Genomic DNA, 21681 nt, shown 5'->3' with positions numbered 1-21681 from the left:
GGAAGCCCAGGGAAATGCATTCCAAGGAGCAGAACAACCTGTCTGGTGTTACAGACATTGTATTGCCCGTGCTGTGGGCCATTTGGTTTTGTAAACTGAGAATGTGTTTCAGTGAGCAGCATTTTGAAAGAAACATGTACTTACTGATCACTGTCACATGCCAGTGGGAGAAGGTTGTTATTTTCTGATTGTTCATAAGAAATTCTTTCTTGTTCCTTCTTTCAAATATTTGTTGTGTGAGAACAACAGCATAGAACAAAAGAAAGCCTTGAACAACCTATCTTGCTTAGTAACTTCTGATAGTTTTCCAGGCACATTTTTGTAGTTTCAGCACTCCTACTCTTGGTTCACCAGATAAGACCTTTGAACTAAGGCCTATTTGAAGGCACCAACAATCTGAAATTTAAATCCATCTTGAACTGATGGCACCCCTAATGAATAGGTGGATGTAGGATTTGGGGGCGGGAATTTTTTTTTATTAATTTTTTTAACTTGCTGTTTTTTTCCCATCTGACTGTCTTCTTCATGCTGACAGTCATAAAAAACATGAAGATTACCTTAAATGAGTGTCATTAAATTACTTGATCTTGTTACATCTGATACATTACTATCAGAGCAGGCTCAAAGGCCATCACTCAAAGGCTATCAATCACGTTTATTGCAATCTAACAGAAAAAAAACAGTTACATATTGGTAGTATTTGAAAATGATGGTAGTTATCTTGATTCATGCCCTGCTCTGAACAGTTCTGCAGTTCAGCCAGGTCCTGCTGTGGCAGCTGTCCCACTTTGAAAGGTGGGAGGGGAGCAGAGCTTGAGGTATTTCCCTTTCCCTACTGCAGTGCCAGGGCAGAGCTGCTGTGCCCAGGGGAAGAGAAAGGAAGGAGGATTAGTGCTCTCCTGTTCCTGTGGCCTGAGATGCAGTTCAGCCTTCAAAAAAAGATCTTACCAGCAAGCAGGTGGAAACAGGGTGCTCCTGTTCCCATCCCTCTGGTTTTCCTCTCCTGAAATGACATTTATTCTTGTCCAAAGCATGTAATAGTGCTGCAGTACTTGGTGGTTATCTGTGATACTGTTGGTTTTTTAACCAGTATTATGAAAGCTTCAAAAAGTATGGCCCATTGCTTTTTCACAGCTCTTAAATGTGGAAAAACTGGCAGTACTTAACCTGGAGAAAATACCGTTTTTTATTTTCTTGTCAGCTTCACATTCAGAAATGGATGGGCAGTCAGGATCCTTTAATTTCTTTAAGGAAGGGTTAGATGATCCTAATGCTGAAGACAACTACCTTCTGAGCATGTTGCAGTTTTCTCTTGTGCTGCTGAACTGGCAGTTGTAGTGTGTAGGCTTCACATTTCACCATTCAACAGTAAAAAAATATCAGGGAATTATGGAAGAAAAAAACTTGATACTATCTTAAGGGTGCCCAAAGACAGTTGGAATCAAAAGCTATGCACTGAAGTTAATAAATTTACTTTAAAATCACTTATTCCTCAACTTTTTGTAGGAAAAGTGGTAGATAACTAAACATATTGATGAAAGCTATGACAGTAAGGCTGGAGACTCTTCAGAGATCTAGAAAGAATTGATGCATAGAGCCTGCTCATGATGTGTTGGAGGTAGGGAATATTTGAATATTTTTGCTGCTTGTTTGAACAGCTAACTGGAGTGCATTTGGAAATGGGGAGAGTTGGCAGCCTAAGTTTTAGTGCAGTTGATGGAGTGTGGTCTGTCAGGATCTCAAAGTCAGATGCCTAAAGTCAGAACTAGTACTCCTTTGGAATCTACTTGGTAACGTGGTTGTAGGAGAGAAACACTGCTTCTTATGGTATTTTTTGGTGTGATTAAGGTTCAGGTCAATGTGTTATACTTGTTATTCCTACCTGTAGTAGGACTTGATCTGCCTGTTTATTTTGAACTTCATTTTCTGTTTGTAGCTGCCCAACTAGGAAGTTTTGGTTTATCTGTGAGGTTAAGGAGATGAAATCAAAGGGACTTGCTACTACGTGTTTGCTGTCTTGATTTGGGAGGTTAATTTTTTTAGAGTTGTTGGTTGGAGCTAAGATGGATCCTGAGGAGAATCAAACATCTGAGGAAAAGCATCTACTCTGCTCATAGATGAAATAGAGCACAGTGAGCATGGAGGAAGTACCAAAGTACTGTTTAGGACCAAAGCTGTGTGTACTTAAGTATGTACTTCAGCAAATGTTTGCCTGTGTGACCTTTTTTGTTTGTTCACAAGTCCTTGATTATTGGACTATTGAGGTCAGTAGTTAGATGAGTCCGCACAGGAGTGGGGAATCTGCCTGAGGAAAAGATGTAAGTTTGGTTTGTCACTATGGAGTTCAGTCTTTTGCTTCAGACTCCCTGCTCTTGTATTAATCCTGGGTGCTGGGGACTTCACCAGTCCAATTTGCATTGGAGCAGCTTGGAAAGCCAGAGCCACTGGACAGTTTCAAGATTTTAAAGGAAGGGGTGGAGAAGACAAAATATTGTACATAGGCATTTATGATGTTTTAGCACAGGAATTCGATTGCTGTAGTAGTGTATTGAGCTGAGTACCAAGATCAGGTTTTGTGCTGTATATAGTTCTTGGGAAGGAAGATAAATAAATCACAGAGTATAGGTCCTTTCTTTTGTAATGATTGACTGGCATGTTTCTGGAAAAATCATTGGTGCATATAGCAGAAATGTGAGCACAATTTGAGTAGCACATTACACAAATAATGTCAGCTTCTCATGTAGTGAGTTGTCAGAATGTACTCTATTAAATTTTTTGAAACCTTGGGCAAAAAAGTACTATTTATCTTAAGATCTAACTTTGGGGCAGGGCCCAATAGCTGTCCAGACCTGTATGCTCTATGTGATTACCTCTGTAAAACCTACTGTGCTGCAGTTTTAGGCCTTCCCTCCTCTCCTGATCCTAGTCTTCAGTTTTACTAGGTAGGGTGAAGAAAATACTACCATATTCAACAGTGTGTGTGCTTCTGAAAAAGATGTAGTTTCAAAGAATAAATTTTAGGTCAAGCTCCGTCGTTATTTTGCTTTCTTTTGTGTCTGCTGATGGTGTTTTTAAAGCGAGGAAAGACGCAGCCTGTGCGTCTTTGATTCTCCCTATCACCAAATTATTTTTGAATCTTCCTTCCCTGGAGTCAAAAGCTGTCTGTTGAGTGCCTGCAGGGCCTCTCCTTGATTCAAAGTTAATTGCTTTGCCTGACACCCAAGTACTATCTGGGCGATTTATCATTATCCTCCTAGATGTGGAGTGCTCTCTTGCACAGAAGGAAACAGTGCTCTGAGCTTACAGGCGCAGCAGTGCGGGGAAGGTTTTTCCTCATAGCTGAAGACCAGCAGATCGGTCTCCTCTGTAATAGGTACATTGTATCTTTAGAAGATTTGTGCCACCTGCTTAGAGTATTTACATTTAGTCTATTCAGAAGTTAATTTTCAGTAATTCACCCTGTAATGGTGAAAATTAAAGGGACTGAGTGGTTTTTTTTTCTGGTTTTCCTTACCTAGAATCTTAACCTGTTTCTGGCTGGCTAATAGAGCCTCTGCTCACAGTCATACACTCCCTTGTATCTTTCCTGCATGAGTCTGCATTGTGACTGTTGGTTGCTGAGGCATAGCTCCCTATGACTGTGTGCTGGTGGGATGAGGGCCTGCCTGTTAGCCTGCTTTCTCAACTGTTTGTATTAATTCTGCTTTTCTTCCTAGAGAGGGATACATGAACTGAGACTGTGCATGCTAGGTGTGATGGGGACTTCTTATGGACCACTTTGTTACAGTCAAACTGTTCAGTTTTTCCATTTGTGTGACTTCTTATCCCCAGGTTTCCCCTATGAGGAAACTTCATTTCGACTGGGATACAGGGAAACCACACTCCTTGCACTGGTACAAAGGAGGAGGAAGTGTGAGTGCTAAAGCAGCACTACTGGAACCTCAGTAACTTATCTGTCACACCAGCCTGTTCTGGCCCATGTTGGTTAGAAGGAATGTCTGATCCAGGCCTCCTAGGCAGTCATTTTGGGGGAGCTGGAATTCAGGTATCTGGAGAACTGTGTGTGTACATACACAGGAAGAATTGTGTTATGAAATAAAATTATATGAGTGGATATTTTAATTAGGAGTTTGTATTTCTGTGGTGAGGAGAAATGTGATTGAAGGTGGCTATACAAAAGGGTACTGTAAACCAGTTGTGGACATTTTCAGGATTAGTGTGTTTGGAATGGATTCCATAGCTGTGCTCTGGACAGGAGAAGGTTCAATTTGAAGTATGGACCTGCTGTTCCTGCTTCTTTACTTTTTTTTTATCTAGTGGGAATATATAGTCCTTGGCTCAATTCTTTCTTCTTCATTGAATTGTTATCAAGTAGGGATGTATCTTTCTTGGCTTAGATAATGTGAATTTGTATGGTCTAGTAGCAGCAAAGGGTAACTAGTTCTTGTCTGTACTGTGGCAGTGAGTAAGAGAGAACTTCAGGAGGCCTGACTTGTCACTCTCACCAGTTTTAAGTCAGTTTGATTCCACTGACATTCCAGCAACATTAATTTATTTACCTCATGACTGTGATAAACTACTAATTATTACGGTACTTTACAAGAGATACAAGAGTCTGTTTATTAGGTAATTGTAGGCTCATACAAAATTGTAAGGTAGATATGGATGTCATACTGAGCTATAACTGAAAAACATAGCTGGATTTGTTAGGAAGGTTTGTAAGCGTTCTATGCTGATACTTGAAGATGACGCATCTCATATTTCTTCATGAATGCTTATATTCATCTTTTGTGATACTTTGTTGACAGCAGTACTTAAGTTTCTTGCTTAAAGCAAATTATTGTTAGTTGTAGTAAAACATAAAAATGCCTGGGTGTATGCTTCTCAGCCCTGTACAAATGTGTTCCCAATACAGCTGAATCATCCAGAAACAGTGTATGATGCTGTTCATTTGGATTTATATTTGTCATACATTATCAGCACTGAAATACATGTATCCCTAAAGCAGTAATAGGCTGAGAAGTGTTTAATTTACTGTGTCTCCTTTTCACAGTTGCTCTGTGTGTTCTTTGGTTTGGATTTCTATTTGTCACACCTTATCAGTCACTAAAATACATACATCCCTGGAGCAATAATAAACCGAGAAGTGTTTGATCTGCTGCATTTCACTTTTACAATTGCTCTGTGTTTTCTGTACTGTGCAGATTCATCCTGTTAACAGGATCTCTAAGCCATCGGTTTTCTAAGGCACTGAAAATTTTGCAAATGCAAGTACCAGCTTGAATTATTGTCCTAGGAGCTGGGACCCATACAGTATGCTTGTGTGCTGTAGAAGCAATAGTAGCAAGGATGCTGTTGCAAGAGAAAGGAAAAATTTTGATACAAGAGCTAGAGACACATAGCTTTGAACTGATCTTGCCACAGAATGAAGTTTTTTGTGTCATGCAATTTTATAGTCTCAAGGCTGAATTACAATAAGCCTTGTGTTAAAGTAAGATAAATAAATGCATGGATTGTTTTACTTCGCCACTCAGACTTTTTAATGTTAAATACTGCAATAAGGAAATGGCCGTTGTACTGTTTTAAGGCCTTTCACCCTGTGAGACCCCAAATGTCTGATGCACCATCTTTTGCTATGTAAATACAAAACCAGTCTGTAACTTGTGTAATCTGTCACTTTGGTTTGTCACTTCCTGGACACTTCAAGTGACTGCTATTTTTACGCCTCCATTCTTCCTTCTGTAAGATGGGACTGATGTTTGCCTGCATTTTTGAAAGGCATTCTTGGGCTTATTAAAAACAAATAATAATCTTTAATTCTATCAGTCATTACCTGTTCAACACTACAATTTCTGTGAGTGACTTCCTAGTCTGATTTTCAGTATCTTGGGCAATTTCTTCTACAGTTAGATCTCTCTTCCCTCCTTGCTGTGTGTTTGGCCTTTAGATGGGCAGTACTGTTGGTTGTTCTAGTTAGAGAAGCCTGGACTTTGGGAAGCCTGATGTTCAAATCTTATTGAAATGCTGGTAAATTATTTGTTACAAAATACAATTAATGCTGTTGGATCATTTCCATTTGGCTTGGTAATTGCAGCTAATTCTGCTTAACTGTGGAAGCACAAACTGTGTATACATGTAATAGGTGCATGTATACAAATGATCACATACTTATAATTGCACAGAAAAATAAGATTAACTGAAATCAAGCCAACTTTATAAAACATTTTTAAGATGCACGTAATGTAGGCTTAACTTTCAGAATGTAATCTAATATGCTATATCACTAACTATGCCTAAGCTTGATTTTCTGATATGGTTTACTGAAACACAACTCAGAGGGTCTGTTTTAGCAGTTAAATAGTCCTTGAAACTAAGAAAAACAATATAACTTTAACTTCAGATTGAGTAGATGAGTGTGGATGTGAACTTGACATTATTTGAAAGGTGGATCATGCTGCACCTGAAGATAATAAGTGACAGACATTTTAATTGCTGCAAGCACAACTACGTTGGAAGCACAGCCTCTGGGAAGTTTTTCTCGCTGGATTAAGTCACAGGAGTTATTAAGGAAGGGGATTCTGCTATTGAGGAGGTTGTCTTTGGATGACCAGCTTTTTGCTAGAATAGAGGCTTCTTACCAACCTCATTTACACATAAACTTGTCATCAACGTGTGTGCTTTGTGGTGAACTGTAAAATTTTACTGGGAAAATATGGCATTTTTATTATTTTTTACTGCATACAAAGAACAAACAGTACTAACTGGGCAGGTAGGAGTGGGTGATGAGTAATTTAGAAATCCAGTCACTTATGAGCTATTCCGTGCTTTGTTGCTCGTTCCTAGAGCTTTATTACAAGCTATCACAATTGGTTTCTTTCCTTCTCACAGTTACTCTGTTAGTGCTCAGTTTAATGATTTTTCTCCAGTGGGTAATTAATTCTGCCTCCTGATGCTGCCCTCCTGCAGTATTGTCAGCAGTCCCTACCTTTTTTTTTTTTTTTCTTTCGTAAATAAGGAAGAGGATGTAGACCACAGATGTTTTTAAAATGTAAATAAAAGTAGTTGTTTTTACTTTTGAGTAAAAATTCAATTATATGTAGTTAGGTTTTACTGTAATTTTTTGTTTCAATTAGATCTTGCTTTATGAAAACTTAATTAAAAGATCAGGTGAAATGTGACCAGATTATAGGGAAAACCAAGATGGGAGACAGTAATTATTTTATAGGGCTTCTTTGGACCAGAGTCCTGTGAGGATTCAGAGCTCCGTCTCTGCTCTGGTGGATTTTCATTTATCATTTTCATTTTTCCTCAAATATGAACATTTCTTCATAATTTTCCTCTGTAAAACTGAAGTAATTCTGTAAGTGCAGAACTTGCAAAGTTTGTACTTCAGAGAGCTCCTGAATTTGGTTGGTTTTATTGGTGTTAGCTTGTGCATGAATCTTCTCACTTAAAGCTTGAACTTGACATGAGAATGTCTTGTCACTTGAAAAGAGAACTTAGCTTCATTTTAACTGTGAAACATTGTTTCAGTAACAGAATCCACTTCTTACTGGAAGTAGACATGAAAGAGTTAAATTAACAGGAGCTGTTCCTCAGAGTACAAAAAAGCTGGGGCACTTAGAGGCTGGGGGACAGCAAACTGGAGCAGCAGAACATTACATTGCCTGGTTAGTCATGACTTACAATGATTTATTGCAATTTGCACAGTGTAAGTCACAGGAAAACCTGATCTTAACAAGGATATTTGCTGCATCTATTTTAATTAGAATGGGACTGGCAGATAATGCCGCTCTAAATGCCAACTCCTAATTCTGCTTAAAGTTTCTTAAAGTTTTCACTGTTCTCTTACTGAGTAGGGCCAACCCAGCAGACTGCCAGATGAGAGAATCAGTGCGATGCTCTGAGTTACAGAAAGCATTTTAGATACCCATCTTTATTTCCTTTTAATTTTTAGGTTGTCTGGAAGTACCAGGGTCTTGTAACAATTAACAAGATTTACTGAGAACACTGGAATATTTGCTCAGCTTTCACTCCAGTCTGACCTGCAGCTCTTCCTGAATAATGCTCCCCTGCTAACACGCCTGGAAAACGAAAACAGGGCAGGAAGAAGCTGCTGTGGGAAGGCCTCGGGAGCTGTGCTCCTGTGATCTGCAGTTCTCACATCCATTTGCTCTGAGCACTTTTATTAATAAGCAGATCTACAAAGTAAAAGTTGGAATAAAGCAGCCCTGTTAGCAGAATTACATGTTTGGAAGATGGCTGTCTGGTACAATGCATCGAGGACTTCAAGCTGTCTAAAGCTGAAACCTCTCAGGTTTTCCTGGGATCTTTTGTCCTCTACTGGTCTCTTCCCTGAGGTACTGGGATTTGCAGCCTTGTTTTTAGGAATCTGATTGGTAAGCTGCTTCCCTCATAAAATTTAGCTGTTGTTTCTGCCCATCTGCAGTATCCACCCACACCTGGTTAGCTGAGACTTTCCTCAGCTTTTTGTCTCTTAGATGTTGATCTATTCATTTCTTCCCTTTAGCACTTGACAGTTACTGTCTTTTTTTTTTTTTTCCACAAATGCAGCAGCCTCATTCTTCACTTTTTGTTAGTATAAGCAACACTGAAATGAGTTGAAGTACCCTTGTATCACTTGAGATCTTGACACCATGAGTCCTGCAGCTTGTGACTGCTGATCTAGACTAGTAGAGATCATTTCTATAGGTAAACCTATGTGGCCTGAAGAAGTTCAGCACTGGTTTGTCCCTCTACTAAGGTCAGTCTAGTGCCAAGATCCTTGTCTTAATAGTCAAAACCTTTTCTGAGACAACCACTCTTCATGGGAGATCCTTAGTTTGGATTCCTCTATAGGATGTTCTCCTGTTACACTTACATGTCACTAGCACCAAGCAGCTGTTATTGAAATGGTAGTGGGGAAGGAGTGGACCATGGTGAGAATTTTCATAGGAGCTAAACATTTAGGCTGAGCTGCTGCTCCTAATGCAAATAAATGTGCAGTATTTGGACTATAGACTCATGATGTTGACTTAACTCGTGCCCACTGGGAACACCCTCGCTCTTCCTACCATGCAAAATGTGCGTGGCATGGAAGGTGTCTTGAGGAACAAGTGCTATAATTATTTTCATCACACACACCCCTACCTCCATTACTACAAATATAGACACCATTTATTTTCCTATATGGTCAAAATTTTTATTATCTCTAGATGGATCCCTGTGTTATTAGACACAATTTTGTTTGTATATGAAACCTCTGGTATAGAAGGAAACTGAGCAGTCACTGTGACTCATTTTCATTATAATTTTAGTTACATTACTGTCATCAGTGCTACTTGCATTATAATGTTATAACTGAAAATTATTATTTTTAAATCAAGCCTTAGGCTGTAAAAAGCTTACAGGATTCTTGCTTATTTTTTAGAGCAATAGTTATAAAACCATATAACTGCTACCTGTCTTCCTACAAATCATGCTGTTTCTTGTACAAGTGGGTAACCGAGTGTGTAGTGATTCATATCAAAATACAGTTTTCTGCATTGATGGTTGCAGAGTATTTACCCACTGCCAGCACAAAATTATTGGGAATGTAAGCTAGACAGACAGTATTTTTATGATTGGTTTTACAGAATAGCAAATGAACACATTCAATGTCACTCCATAATTTTTCTCTAAAACACTAAGTTTGCTATGAGATTAGTCTCTCTAGATTAGTTGGTGTTTTGCTGCTTTTTGTTTGTTTTGTTGGGTTTTTTTGGGTTTTTTGGTTTTCTTTTTTAAATTAGTGGTAAGTGATAGGTAAGGAAATGCATTCTTGTGCTTATCTTTCTGCGTGTCTGGTGTCAGCTTCTGGACTTCTGGTTAACTCAATGAAACAAAGAGTAGGTTACAGAAAACAGTTTAACTGTTTTAATAGTTGCATTTGTAGGAAGAGGCACTGTTAAAACCAAGTTCCTTCTTAGTTGAAGAGACCTTTCAGGTGAAAGGTCAAGGCATGCTTTTAGTTGAGCTGTAGTTCAGCTTCTAAAGCTCATTTCTGTTTGTTTAGTTACCACTTTTTTTAGGATTGCTGTAGGTTGAGTAAAACACTACTGTAATAGAACTAGGAAAGCAAAAATGGTTTATAAACAAAAATGGAAAGTTGGAAAGGAATATTCATTTTATGTGCAGATTTCAAATAATTTTCTTGTCCTCTGAAAATGAAACTTCTCTGCACAGAAAATCTTTGCTGATCCTTGAAGCCTTCAACAGTCGTCCTGAATTTTTTTGATGTGGGATTATGGCGGTTTTTTACTCATGTAAAGATTATATGGTGTTCATAGTGCTGGTTTTCCAGCATATATGATTGGTTATGCAGATGAATCCTGCCAGATCTTTCTGGGTCATTATAAACCCATGCTTCTTTCTGGGTCATTATAAACCCAGGCTTCTCTGCTGGAAGTTGCTGTTTGGCTGAGTCAGCAGAATTGCTGGATGGCCACTGCTCCTCAGCTGTTCAGTCAGGGTTTGATGACATCTCATGCCAAGGCCACGTCAGCCACCCTCTCAGAAGCTTTGAATGGTCAACAGAGTGAGCAGCTGAGACAGAAACACATCGTGACCTGCTGCCTTCCTGGAAGGGAAGGTGCCCCTGCCTGGGGAAACAATTCCTTGTCTTTGGCTGTGACTGTCTCAGGACTTGGCCAGGTTCATCTCTCTGTTTTCCTTCAGTGAAGTGTGTATTGTGCATAGTCTGCGTGTGCTAAAGAATACCTATAGCAAAGCACTCCTTATATCCATTGTTACTTATTTGAACTAAAACTTCACTTTTGAAGTAGATTAATAATGCTTCTCTTATGTGCTTATGCAAGATGTCATAAAGAAAGCTACTATGTTGTATTTACTTTTCTTTCACCTGAAAATTATAAAACACTTGTATTTTCTGAAATGAGAAGCTTTTGCAACATGTTAAAAATACAGGTTGCACTGAGTTGTATAAAAATTTAGGTTCCTTCACTCACAATGAATGATCTTTGGCTTATAAGCACACAGAATATTTTCAAATAATGCTTCATCAAAATTAACTCAGAAACAATATAATTTAGGACATTTTACTAGTTGCTTTTAGGAGCTGTTAGTCACTTTTAGGACTGATAGGTTGTTCATCTTGTATTGTTACAATGGTTCAGAAATGCACTTCCCAGTACCTGGCATCTTTCAAGTAGACAGAGTTGTAGCAAAATAAAGATTGAAAATTAGTGATACTCCATCCCCTGCATGCCTGCCTGCACACACACCTACTTCTTGATAGAGTTTTTCCTATTTAGGCTTTCCTATATATGCTATTCCAGAAATAATCCATCTGCTTCTGTCAGTTTCCCTTTAGAAAAAGGAAAAAATCCATTTCAGTGTTGAAAGTTGTTTACTATGAATTGATAGCTACATAGGTGACGCAACAAAAGAATTTTTAACTGTTCTGTTTATTGAAAATGGAGGTGTAGGTTAGCAACCAATCACTTTGTTCATATATGTTGAAGAAGAGCCAGCTTGATTAATTACCGTTTCAGTTACTATATTTTTATGATGCTTTTTAAATAATCTGAAACAGGGTAAATCTTAAAGCTACATTTGTTGATACATTTGGGCAGCATGAAGGGACTAGCTTGTTTTAAACATTCCTGGTTTCTGGAACTACTGGCACAGGTTCCCATTATGGCACACAGTGAGAAGGAGGTCCCTCAGTGGGATACCCAGGAACTAGGACAGCTGAGTGGGGACAGTCTGACTGTGTGTTTGACAGCCTGGATTAAAAGGAATATATATGCTGGCCATAAAGAAAAACTGAACATGGGTAACTAATTCTGGGTTGCTGGGAAGTGTAAACTGTAGTCTAACATTTGCTCTTATGCTTTGGCCAGTTATGAGGATTATTTATTCAAATATTGTAGATGTTTAGCTTGATTTATGCTTAATTAAAAATCCACTCTCTCCTTCAGACTTTTCCACTCAAAATAAATTCTCTCTTTACATGCTTTTGGACTTGTGTAATCTTGAATATTCTTAAAATAATTTTGGCTAGAAGAAATTATTTGTTTTAAAAATTATCTTTGCAAAATTAGGTGTTCTATTTATAGTACTAATGTTGAGGCTGATGTTGAATAGGACTCTCTGGTTAAAATGGTTCTAACACCTATAAGTAGTTACTTTCATCTGACCTTAAAAAAATTCTCAGTTCTGGTTGCTTTCATGTAAAATTCTTTTTCCATTCATACCGTTTGACAGTTTTCCCAGAGAGGAAGTATTTCCCCCCCCTTCTAGCTCTCCTTACTGTTTTGGTGTCCACAGAATGGTGTGCTGTGTTTTGTATCCTCCTCTACATTGGGATGTTATTTGGTAGAACCAAATGCTTGCAGTTTTCTGACTGTGAGTAGTATTTTTTTAAATTTACTGCATGAGGTTTATTAAAGATTATTGCAAATGCTTTTTACATTTTCAACATTTTGCTAAACTAAGATTTCTTTTAATAAACTGAGTAAGCATTTTTTTTAATAGACTTTGACACTTCAGCCTGTACATGGTAGGTTCTTGGATATCTTGCCTCAAGTATTATGACTCGGTCACCTTTTCCCATTTCAAAACCACCAGGTTTCCAAATTAAAAAGATTCCCTGGCTTGTGGGATTTCAGAGTAGGAAAACAAGTGCTGTGATAAATAGTCCCTCTGTGATTACTGAGTTTGTTGAATATTCACATCTCTCTACTATGATGTGATTTCTTTATGCTCTTCTTGGAAGATATTGCCCTGGAGATGTCAGACAAAGGTTTTAGCAGTTTCATTACACAGGAATTGTACTCAGTGATAGCATCACAGATTTTTTAGGAATTGGGTTTGCACTGTTTTGGTTAAGGGACTGTTTGAAACTTGAAATGACTCGTGTAATGCAATTCACAAAGGCTAACACTATCTTTCTGAGGGGTTGCATTTACAATATGACAGCAGTGGTTGTTTCTAGTGGACAGAATTTGAGGGTTTTTCTGTGAAAAGAAGAATTTTATGTTCTTGATCCTTACTGATGCAGTGTAAAACCTTCTTGTGGCCAACAGGAGTTACTCATCTAGGCGTGTTAGGATATGATCTATAAATTGGAAGTAATCAGAAGCTCAACTAGTGAGTAGCTTCATTTATTTTTCTTCAGATTGTTCTGGGCCTTGGACTCCTTCACAGCTGGATACCACATAGTAACATAAGTTTCTAGCACTGGGTCACTCTGTTTTGGGCTGGTGGGTAGGTAGGCACATAAAGATCTGACATCACTTAGTGTATTAGATGTTCCACAGTACAGGTTCTATAACTATGATGAATCAGCTCTCTTTGATTAAATAAATTAGTTCTTAAATACAAGACTTTAATGAAGTCTGCTGACATTGGACCTCCAATTTAGAGAAGATGCACCTAAATCTGCCTGTTAAGGTGATACATGTCCTCAAAAAGCAATGTGGGTTTCATGCTAGCCATTTCTCCCACTCCCCTTGTGCATTTCAGAGTTCTGTTGTATCTGAGTGCTGTGATGCCACTGCTAAGAAATGGACTTCTACAAATGTGAGGTAGGGAAGAGATCCGAATGTGAAAGTGTGCTGCCAATCATCCTTGGAATAACTTTCACTAGCCAGTTACAAACTGCTGGATAATGACTTTACTGGGTATGTGCAGTGGGTGGAAGGCCTAGATATTAGAGGGGACGTGAGCTTTCCTTTCATGTTCACACTCAAACACAAGCTGTTTTCATGACAATTTTAGCTTTGTCTGCTAGGAAAAGTTGTTGATGTACTATAAGTGTTCAAATGCTCTGCTTTTTCAAGTACTTTCTATTAGCATATTTAATGAAGCACTCTAATATCCTCTTGTGTTGATTGTCATTGCTGAATGCTGAAGTGTTAACTGTAACAGCAGGAAAGGACTACAAGGCTGTGAAAGGGCTTATTTTTTGTTTAGATTGAGCCATGTAATTAAAATATGTTGTGAATTTGTCTGTAGAAGAGAGATCACTGTTGTTGCAGCTCCCGTATGTGTTTGTGAAAGCCAAGGGTCTCTTAAAATAAATGGCCTTTGCAGTTAAAATGGATCCATGTTGTCAATGGCAGACATTCTTCTCTCCACAAGTTGCTTAACTGGATTCTTCTTTAGATTGACATGTAAAGAATGTGCAATTATTCTGGAACTTGTCAGTTCTTTCAAAAAGTACTGCCCTTGTAGTCTTGAATATTGAATATAGCAGTGTTCTAAAATTACTGTCTGGCAAGAATGCCATTCTTCTCAGAAATGAAGTGCAAACCTCAGAGTATAATTTGTGGGAACACAACTGAAAGAAAATACTTGATTAAAGTCTCTTTGTATAATCTGATGTACTTCTGGGATCAATAGTTTTTCAGGGCACTAAATTTAGATTGCATGTCCAATGTGCAAGATGTAAGAAGTTTATCAGATTTCATGCAAAGTTGCTGGAAGAAAACATTAGCATAGTGTTCAGCTGTAGCTTGGCAAGTTTCCCTCTGGTGCTTGTAGAATTTACTATTTGAAATAACAAACCAAACAAATCAAGCAAAGAACCCTAAAAACTCAAAAAACAACCAAACCTTAAATTCCTACTCAGATTCTCTCATAGGATAACAGTCTCTGTTAAGCTGTTTAGTAATACTTATTTCTGGATTCGATTTCCCATAAACTTTCATTGTTATCAGGTTCCCTCCACAAGTCCTCCATCTGTGGAATCAGTTGCTAAAGCTTCTTGGAATCCTTACAAATAGTACAAACCACTATGGGCAGCTTCTTAATGAAGTGGTTGCATTAAAGTTTAACACTCTAATGAAAATTTGCTCTCACAAGTTCATTCTAAATACATGAAAAAACCCAAACTATTACCTTGTTTAAGTATCTTAAGTAGAGTTTTATATTTTTTGGTGAAGAATGCCTCATTCCCATGAGCATTCACCTGACAGGAAATGTTTTAGTAACTTCTGTTTCTGCCTGTTCATTTGGAACTTCTAACAATACAAATTTCTGTAATGAGCTGTGATTGTTCTTTTTTTTTTTTTTTTGTGTGTGTGTGTGTGTTAATAGGAATTAATGGCTCAGTTGCTTGGTTTTTTGTGATTGTTTCACAACTGGACAGTCTGGAGCCCCATGGCAGTTCCTGCCTATGGCCTCGTACAATTTGAACTGTTTAAGGGAGTTAAGTGGTACAAACACCTTAATGGGCAGCTGGATATCCTTTTAGCTGGTTGCATTCCCTGGTTTACCTGGTGTTGATGTGAAAGGTCAGAACAATCTGGAGGGGAGGAGAGACACAACCATGGTACAGAGACAATAGCTCCTGGATCTGCCTCCTTCAGCGCTGGTGAGGCCACACCTTGAGTCCTGTGTCCAGTTCTGGGCCCCTCAGTTTAGGAAGGATATCGAGGTCCTGGAGCAGGTCCAAAGGAGGGCAACTGGGCTGGTGAAGGGACTCCAGCACAGATCCTATGAGGAGAGGCTGAGGGAGCTGGGGGTGTTCAGCCTGGAGAAGAGGAGGCTCAGGGGAGACCTCATCACTCTCTACAACTCCCTGAAAGGAGGTTGGAGCCAGGGGGGGGTTGGTCTCTGTTCCCAGGCAACCCTCAGCAAGACAAGAGGGCACGGTCTCAAGTTGTGCTGGGGGAGGTTTAGGTTGGATATTAGAAAGAATTTCTTTACTGAGAGGGTGATCAAGCATTGGAATGGGCTGCCCCAGGAAGTGGTGGATTCTCTGTCCCTGGAGATATTTAAAAAGAGACTGGATGTGGCACTCAGTGCCATGGTCTGGTAACAGCAGTGGTAGTGGATCAAGGGTTGGACTTGATGATCTCTGAGGTCCCTTCCAACCCAGCCGATTCTATGATTCAAATTCCTAGTTGACCATCAGTCTCCTTTATTCCTAAGCATGAGAGGCTGATTGGGCTGTGTGGAGCTTTTTTTATATACCCAGTTCTTGTTACCTATCTCTTGTGTTTCTGAACCTTTTGTGTGGTAATCTGAACAGCAACAACAAAAGCCTTACCAATGTTTTTGCTGCTCCTGACACTAGTTATTGATTGATGCCTGTGAAATGAGTGGCACTTGCATCCCTCTACCTTACAACTTTTTGAATTATGATAGGAATAAAAGTGCCTTTTGTTCCATACGCCATCTTCTGCTTTTCTTGCTCATCTGTTTTTATGACACACCTTCCCTCACATCTGCTAGATGCACAGCTGGAGCTATAGTGGAAGTCCTGGTGTCTACAGATACATTTATATCCATCTGACCTTGCAAAAAAGCCTTCAGAATTATTCTGTTTCCTTAGTATTTATTCCCAAGAACTTGAATTCTTTTAGTCCTTTTGTTTTGCTGCCTTAATTTCATTTCTTATGATATATTTTTAATTCTCCTAATTATCATTTGGGTTCTCATTCATGACCCTTTTTGTCACTTCTGTCACTAGGTTTGTTGACTTCATTTCTGAATTTTTCATGAGTTATTTGTGGTACTTACATGTTCATACTGAAAACACCTGTCTGGATGGTGTTACTTGAGGATGCCTCTACATCTGCTTTCTAAAGATTGTCTTAAAATTGAGCTGTGCACTCTCTTGTCATTTCTTTCCAATGGTAAGTCTGCAGACTGTAGTAGCAGCTCTAGTAATTAGTCTTCAAGTGATCTTATAAGGGAAAAAACATTTAATGTGACGATCTAGGTCCATCGTGTTAAATAATGCTTCCTGTATTATAATTAGATGGTCTAAATTTAATGAACCTTCTATTATATTTTTTTCTGAACCGTATTCTTAACAAGGGAAGAAGGCTAATGCCTTGCTTACTCAGATGGATAAAGATTGGGCTTGTCTGGTCTTTCTCCTCAGATTTTATAGCTGTGGTGCTTAAAATTTCTCTGACAGATTTCCAGTTAGTTGTTTTGATTTTCTTTTCCTCACATCTTGTCACTTACTAGCTTTATTGGTTAGGTAGTAATATACTTGCCTGTAGGAAGAATCTTATATTTGATGTGAGCAGTTTAACAGTGAGACCATATTACAGTATGTCATCTAAGACTAAATTAAACCATTCTTTTTATGAAAGAGTAAGAAAAGATAACATTGCAGCCATATTTATTTTGTTAGGAAAGCTGTTCTTTGTTTTAAAATTTCTTTAATACCTATCTATTAAAACAACTAAATAATGAGTACCGATTATGTATTTTAGAGATTTTTTTTTATAGTTGATTATCATTTAATACCAATTTAATTGCTTCCTTCTCTGCCTTTTCACAAGAAATTACTCTCCTGCGTTCTAACATGTCTTAAATTGAAATTGAAGGAGGAAAATCTGGAAGATGTTGATGCATTCTAAGGCTGTTGAAAGCAAATCTGTAATGTAAATAACAGAATGTAAAAGTCTATTCCCTTAAAGTGGTATGATTTTTTTTTCATTAATTTGATCTGTTTCATAATAGCATTTTATACTCATGGTGATTTTTTTTGAAAGAACTTTGTTTCTGTGTGTGAAGGCTTCTGGATAGCAGCCAGACAAACCAGGGAGGCTTTCCTAATTGCCTCCTCCCGTTTCCTGAAGCCTCCTGCCACACTCTGGTTCAGACTCAGAGTAACACAGGATGTTTTGATATTTAAATGATAACTGGAAATGTGTAACAGAAATTTATCTTTTGAACTGAGGTTTGTTTGCATGTTTTGAACCTCTGTGTTTGGGAAACCCAGGAGAGGAAGTAAGGTTTGACTACGAAGCCAAAAAGGCTGTTTTTCACAGCAATGTTGTAATAAGTCTCGTGATAAGAAAGCTGACATGGAAGCTGCAGAATCCCAGAGGCATTTTGGTTTGAGTTACACCTGTGGAGATGGTCAAGACCTAACTGAGCATGGTCCTGGGCAGCCTGTTGTAGCTGACCCTACTTGAACAGGTGTTGAACTAGATGATTTCCAAGTGTCCTAACAATCCAAACAATTTTGTGTGATTTTGTACTAAAACTCCTTAGGTTTTCCTAAAAATTCATGAACTGCTCATCACAGGTTTGATAATAAATAATTTCAGCTATTGTATTAATCCCAGCTTAGTATCATTGACTTGTGATGGGACTGTTCAGGTCCCTCTGATGATTCCTGTAGTCATTAACTTGGTAGCAAGAAAGCAGCAGAAAGACAAAACCTCCTGCTGTCCTGGTACTTCTTGTTCAAGACAGTCTGCAAACACATTTTAACTCTAGTACTATCCTTAATTTAACAGCAGCAGGCTTTATTTTCACCTCTAAATGGCAAGTTGTGCATTTGTGTTGGTTCTAGCAGTGTCCCGGGACTGCTGATGTGCACTAAATGTTAGCAATAGTTGTTGGTCTCATCAGTGGTGTGGCTTGGCTTTTTGGATGCCTGAAAAGCAGATTTGACTGCCATGTTTTGAGCAATTTTACAGATTCTGTGTAAAATCAGCCTTCGCTATGAACTGAGTTGGGGGGGAAAGGTAGCTTTTTACAAAACTTATCTTGGTTTTGATAGTGTACATCTTTCTAACTACTTTCCAGTAAAATCCACATACAGATTGCCATCTTCACCCCTTGAATTAGCTTCAGTGGATGATTAGCTAGTTCAAAAATATCCTTCTTGGGTGTGTATGTTATTTTTTTAAAGTTTTTAATATCTGTGTTTGCAGGGCGTGAGAGAGGATGGGGTGTAACTTTCAGTAGCTTCCAAGGTTGTAAGGGTGGTCAGTTTTCTCCTTATGTGCCCTGAAAGACAGAAGCACAACCATATGTTGCCTGTTTTTTCCATGCCTGTCAGCTCTGTCTTGCAGGGCTTGGTCTCTCATTTCATTCCTATTGCTCTGCATTCAATCATACTATTTCATTTCCATGATTTGAAAAGGGCTGCTGGATTTGTAGGGCCCTTACCCTCCTCCTCCTCCTGGGCTGCTGCCTTTTGTGAATTCTCAGTGCTTCTGTGCTTTCCCATAATGGCTTTTCTCTTACATATGTGCTGTCTACATAATTTTAATTGTAATTATTTCAAATGCTGGTGTGAAAGATGTGAGAATAATACTTGTAATGGAGGACAGCATTTGATAAATTGCTTCTCTATCAATCATGCAAAGGGCTATTTGGATGCATTTTCCCATGGTGCATTCTGGTTGGCTTTGAAAAATGGTTGAATAAATTTTTAATGCTACTTTTCCTGGCACTTTTATGTGGGGTTTTTTTTAAATTCCATATGGGTTGCTCAGTCAATAGGAGGAGGAGGCATTAGCTCGTCCTGGGAAGCACTGCCAGGAGCTGGGTTATCATACTGAGAGGCTGCTGCGAGCCTTTACCTATCATAACAAAAGATCTTCTGACAGCATTTTATTATTAAACAATTTGTATTCCTCACTGGAGCTTTTGGAGGCTCCCAGCAGTTCTATCAGGCTAACCATGTTGCTAGAGATGATTTTGTACTCTTAGTTTGGTGAGTCAGCCAGGCAGTGGGGTGCTGGCTGAAGCCTCCACCATTTTATAAGGAAGCCATTCTGCCATGCCATGAGTTGAGCACTGTAGCTGTGTTTCAGGAACTGCCTGCACAACTTTAGGTGACCCCCTTTCCTGCTGGGAGAAGTCACTGGCCTATACTGGTATGGGGCTGTCAGTGTGGATGTGGTGGAGCTGCCCTAGGCTGAAAGATGAGATGTCTGCTTCTGCTCTGCTTACTGTGCTCCTCTTATCTCAGCTGGCTTCAGTCAAAATGTGGTTTTGTGTGTGTGTGTGCTGACACCAGTTTTAACTACAAAAATTGCTGCTGGTTGTCACTGTTGGTTCTCTTAAAGGAAATAGGGATACAAATTTCCTTTAAATGAGAGTATGAATTTATTGCTGGATTTGGATCACTAAGGCATGTACTGCACACAGCTCTATTTATACACCATTGAACTCCTGTTTTTATGGGCTCTGTGTGTGTGCCTTCTCCTCTGTGTGTTCCCCATGAGCACATCTTTTGCATAAATGGCTCATTAGAGCTATCGTGTAATTTATAGGAAGTAATACTACTGTATGCTTTTTAATTAATCATTGCTCAGGCTGGAAAAGACCTTCAAGATCATTGAATCCAACCTTGTCCTGAACCTAAATATTGCTTATGCCCCACCACTAAGCCATGTCCCCAAGCACCACATCCAGGTGATTTTTAAACACATTCAGGGATGGATGTTCAAGCACCTCCCTGGGGAGCCTGTTCCCGTGCTTAACAACCCTTTATGTAATGAAATTTCTCCTGATATCCAACCTGAATCTCCCTGACACAACTTGACACCATTTCCCCTTGTCCTGTCACCAGTGTGAAGAGACCAACCCCCGCTAAAGTCTCCTTTCAGGTATTTGTAAAGAGTGATAAGATCTCCCCTCAGCCTCCCTTCCCCCGTCTAAACCAACCCAACATCCTCAGTTGCTCCTCATAAGGGATGTTTTCCAAACCCTTCACCACATTTGGTACCCTTCTTTGGACTGCTCCAACACCTCAGTGTTCTTTTTGTATTGAGGTGCCCAAAACTGAACACAGTACTCGAGATGAGGCCTCACCAGTGCTGAGTACAGGGGCAGGATCACTTCCCTGGTCCTGCTGGTCACACAGTTTCTGATACAAGCCAGAATTCCATTGGCCTTCTTGGCCACCTGGGCACATTGCTGGCTCATATTCAGCTGACTGACAATCAATACACCAAGGTCCTTTTCTGCCAGGCAGCTTTCCAGCCACTCTTCTCCAAGCCTGTAGTGTTGCCTGGGGTTGTTGTGACCAAAATGCAGGACCTGACACTTTGACTTAATGAATTTCATGCTGTTGGTCTCAGCCCAACAATTCAGTCTGTCCAGGTCCCTCTGTAAAGCCTTTCTACCATCCAGCAGTTTGACACTCCCTCCCAGCTTGGTGTCATCTGGAAACTTACTGAGGGTGCATTTGATCCCCTCATCAAGATGATTAATAAATATGTTAAACAGGAGTGGCCCCAGCAGTGAGCCCTGGGGGACACCACTTGTGATTGACCACCAATTGGATTTAACTCCATTGACCACAACACTTCAGGCCCAGACATCCAACCAGTGTTTAACCCAGCAGAGTATATGTCCATCCAAGCCATGGGCAGGCAGCTTTTCCAAATCTTAGCATACAATCTTGGCATACATGCAATATGAATTTAAACGAGTTATTCCTGATACCATTCTATCACACTTTGAGCTTGCAATGCAGCTGCCAGCATCCAGTGTGTGTACTCGTTTGCTCTGGGCTATTCTTTTATAGTTCAGTAGTATTTTTCTTTTCATCTTTTGTAACCTAGAAATCAAATCCTTCCAGCTCTTTCCATTAAAGTGGTAAAATATTACGTTATTTTAAAAAGGTTGTAGTATCTCTTGATTTTATAACTGTATTCTAATTTACTCTTGTAGGTGTAGCATCTATGACTGTGCCTGTGTACATCGCAGAAGTTGCTCCACCGCACTTAAGAGGCAGATTAGTCACCATTAACACTCTGTTCATCACTGGAGGGCAGTTTTTTGCAAGTGTTGTTGATGGAATCTTCAGCTACCTCGCAAAGGATGGATGGAGGTTTGTGAGTCTTCCTTGCTAAAAGCAGAACTGGCATGGTTCTGATTTGGTTGACAGCTATTCTAATTCTTGTT

General features: G+C 39.2%; 1 protein-coding gene across 2 annotated transcripts in view; it reads left to right on the top strand.

Annotated features, from left to right (window-relative positions):
- Positions 1-21681, top strand: part of SLC2A13 (solute carrier family 2 member 13) — a 149890-nt gene that overhangs the window by 9347 nt on the left and 118862 nt on the right. For both annotated transcript variants that reach the window (XM_071733897.1, XM_071733896.1), the window contains exon 2: positions 21448-21607. In XM_071733897.1, the coding sequence (XP_071589998.1) occupies positions 21448-21607 (160 nt within the window). The remainder of the gene's footprint in view (positions 1-21447; positions 21608-21681) is intronic.

The sequence above is a fragment of the Heliangelus exortis genome, chromosome 1 (assembly GCF_036169615.1).
Source record: "Heliangelus exortis chromosome 1, bHelExo1.hap1, whole genome shotgun sequence".
Taxonomy (NCBI): Eukaryota; Metazoa; Chordata; class Aves; order Apodiformes; family Trochilidae; genus Heliangelus; species Heliangelus exortis.
The sequence above is the reverse complement of the archived record's forward strand: the minus strand, read 5'-3'. Positions and strand labels throughout refer to the sequence as shown.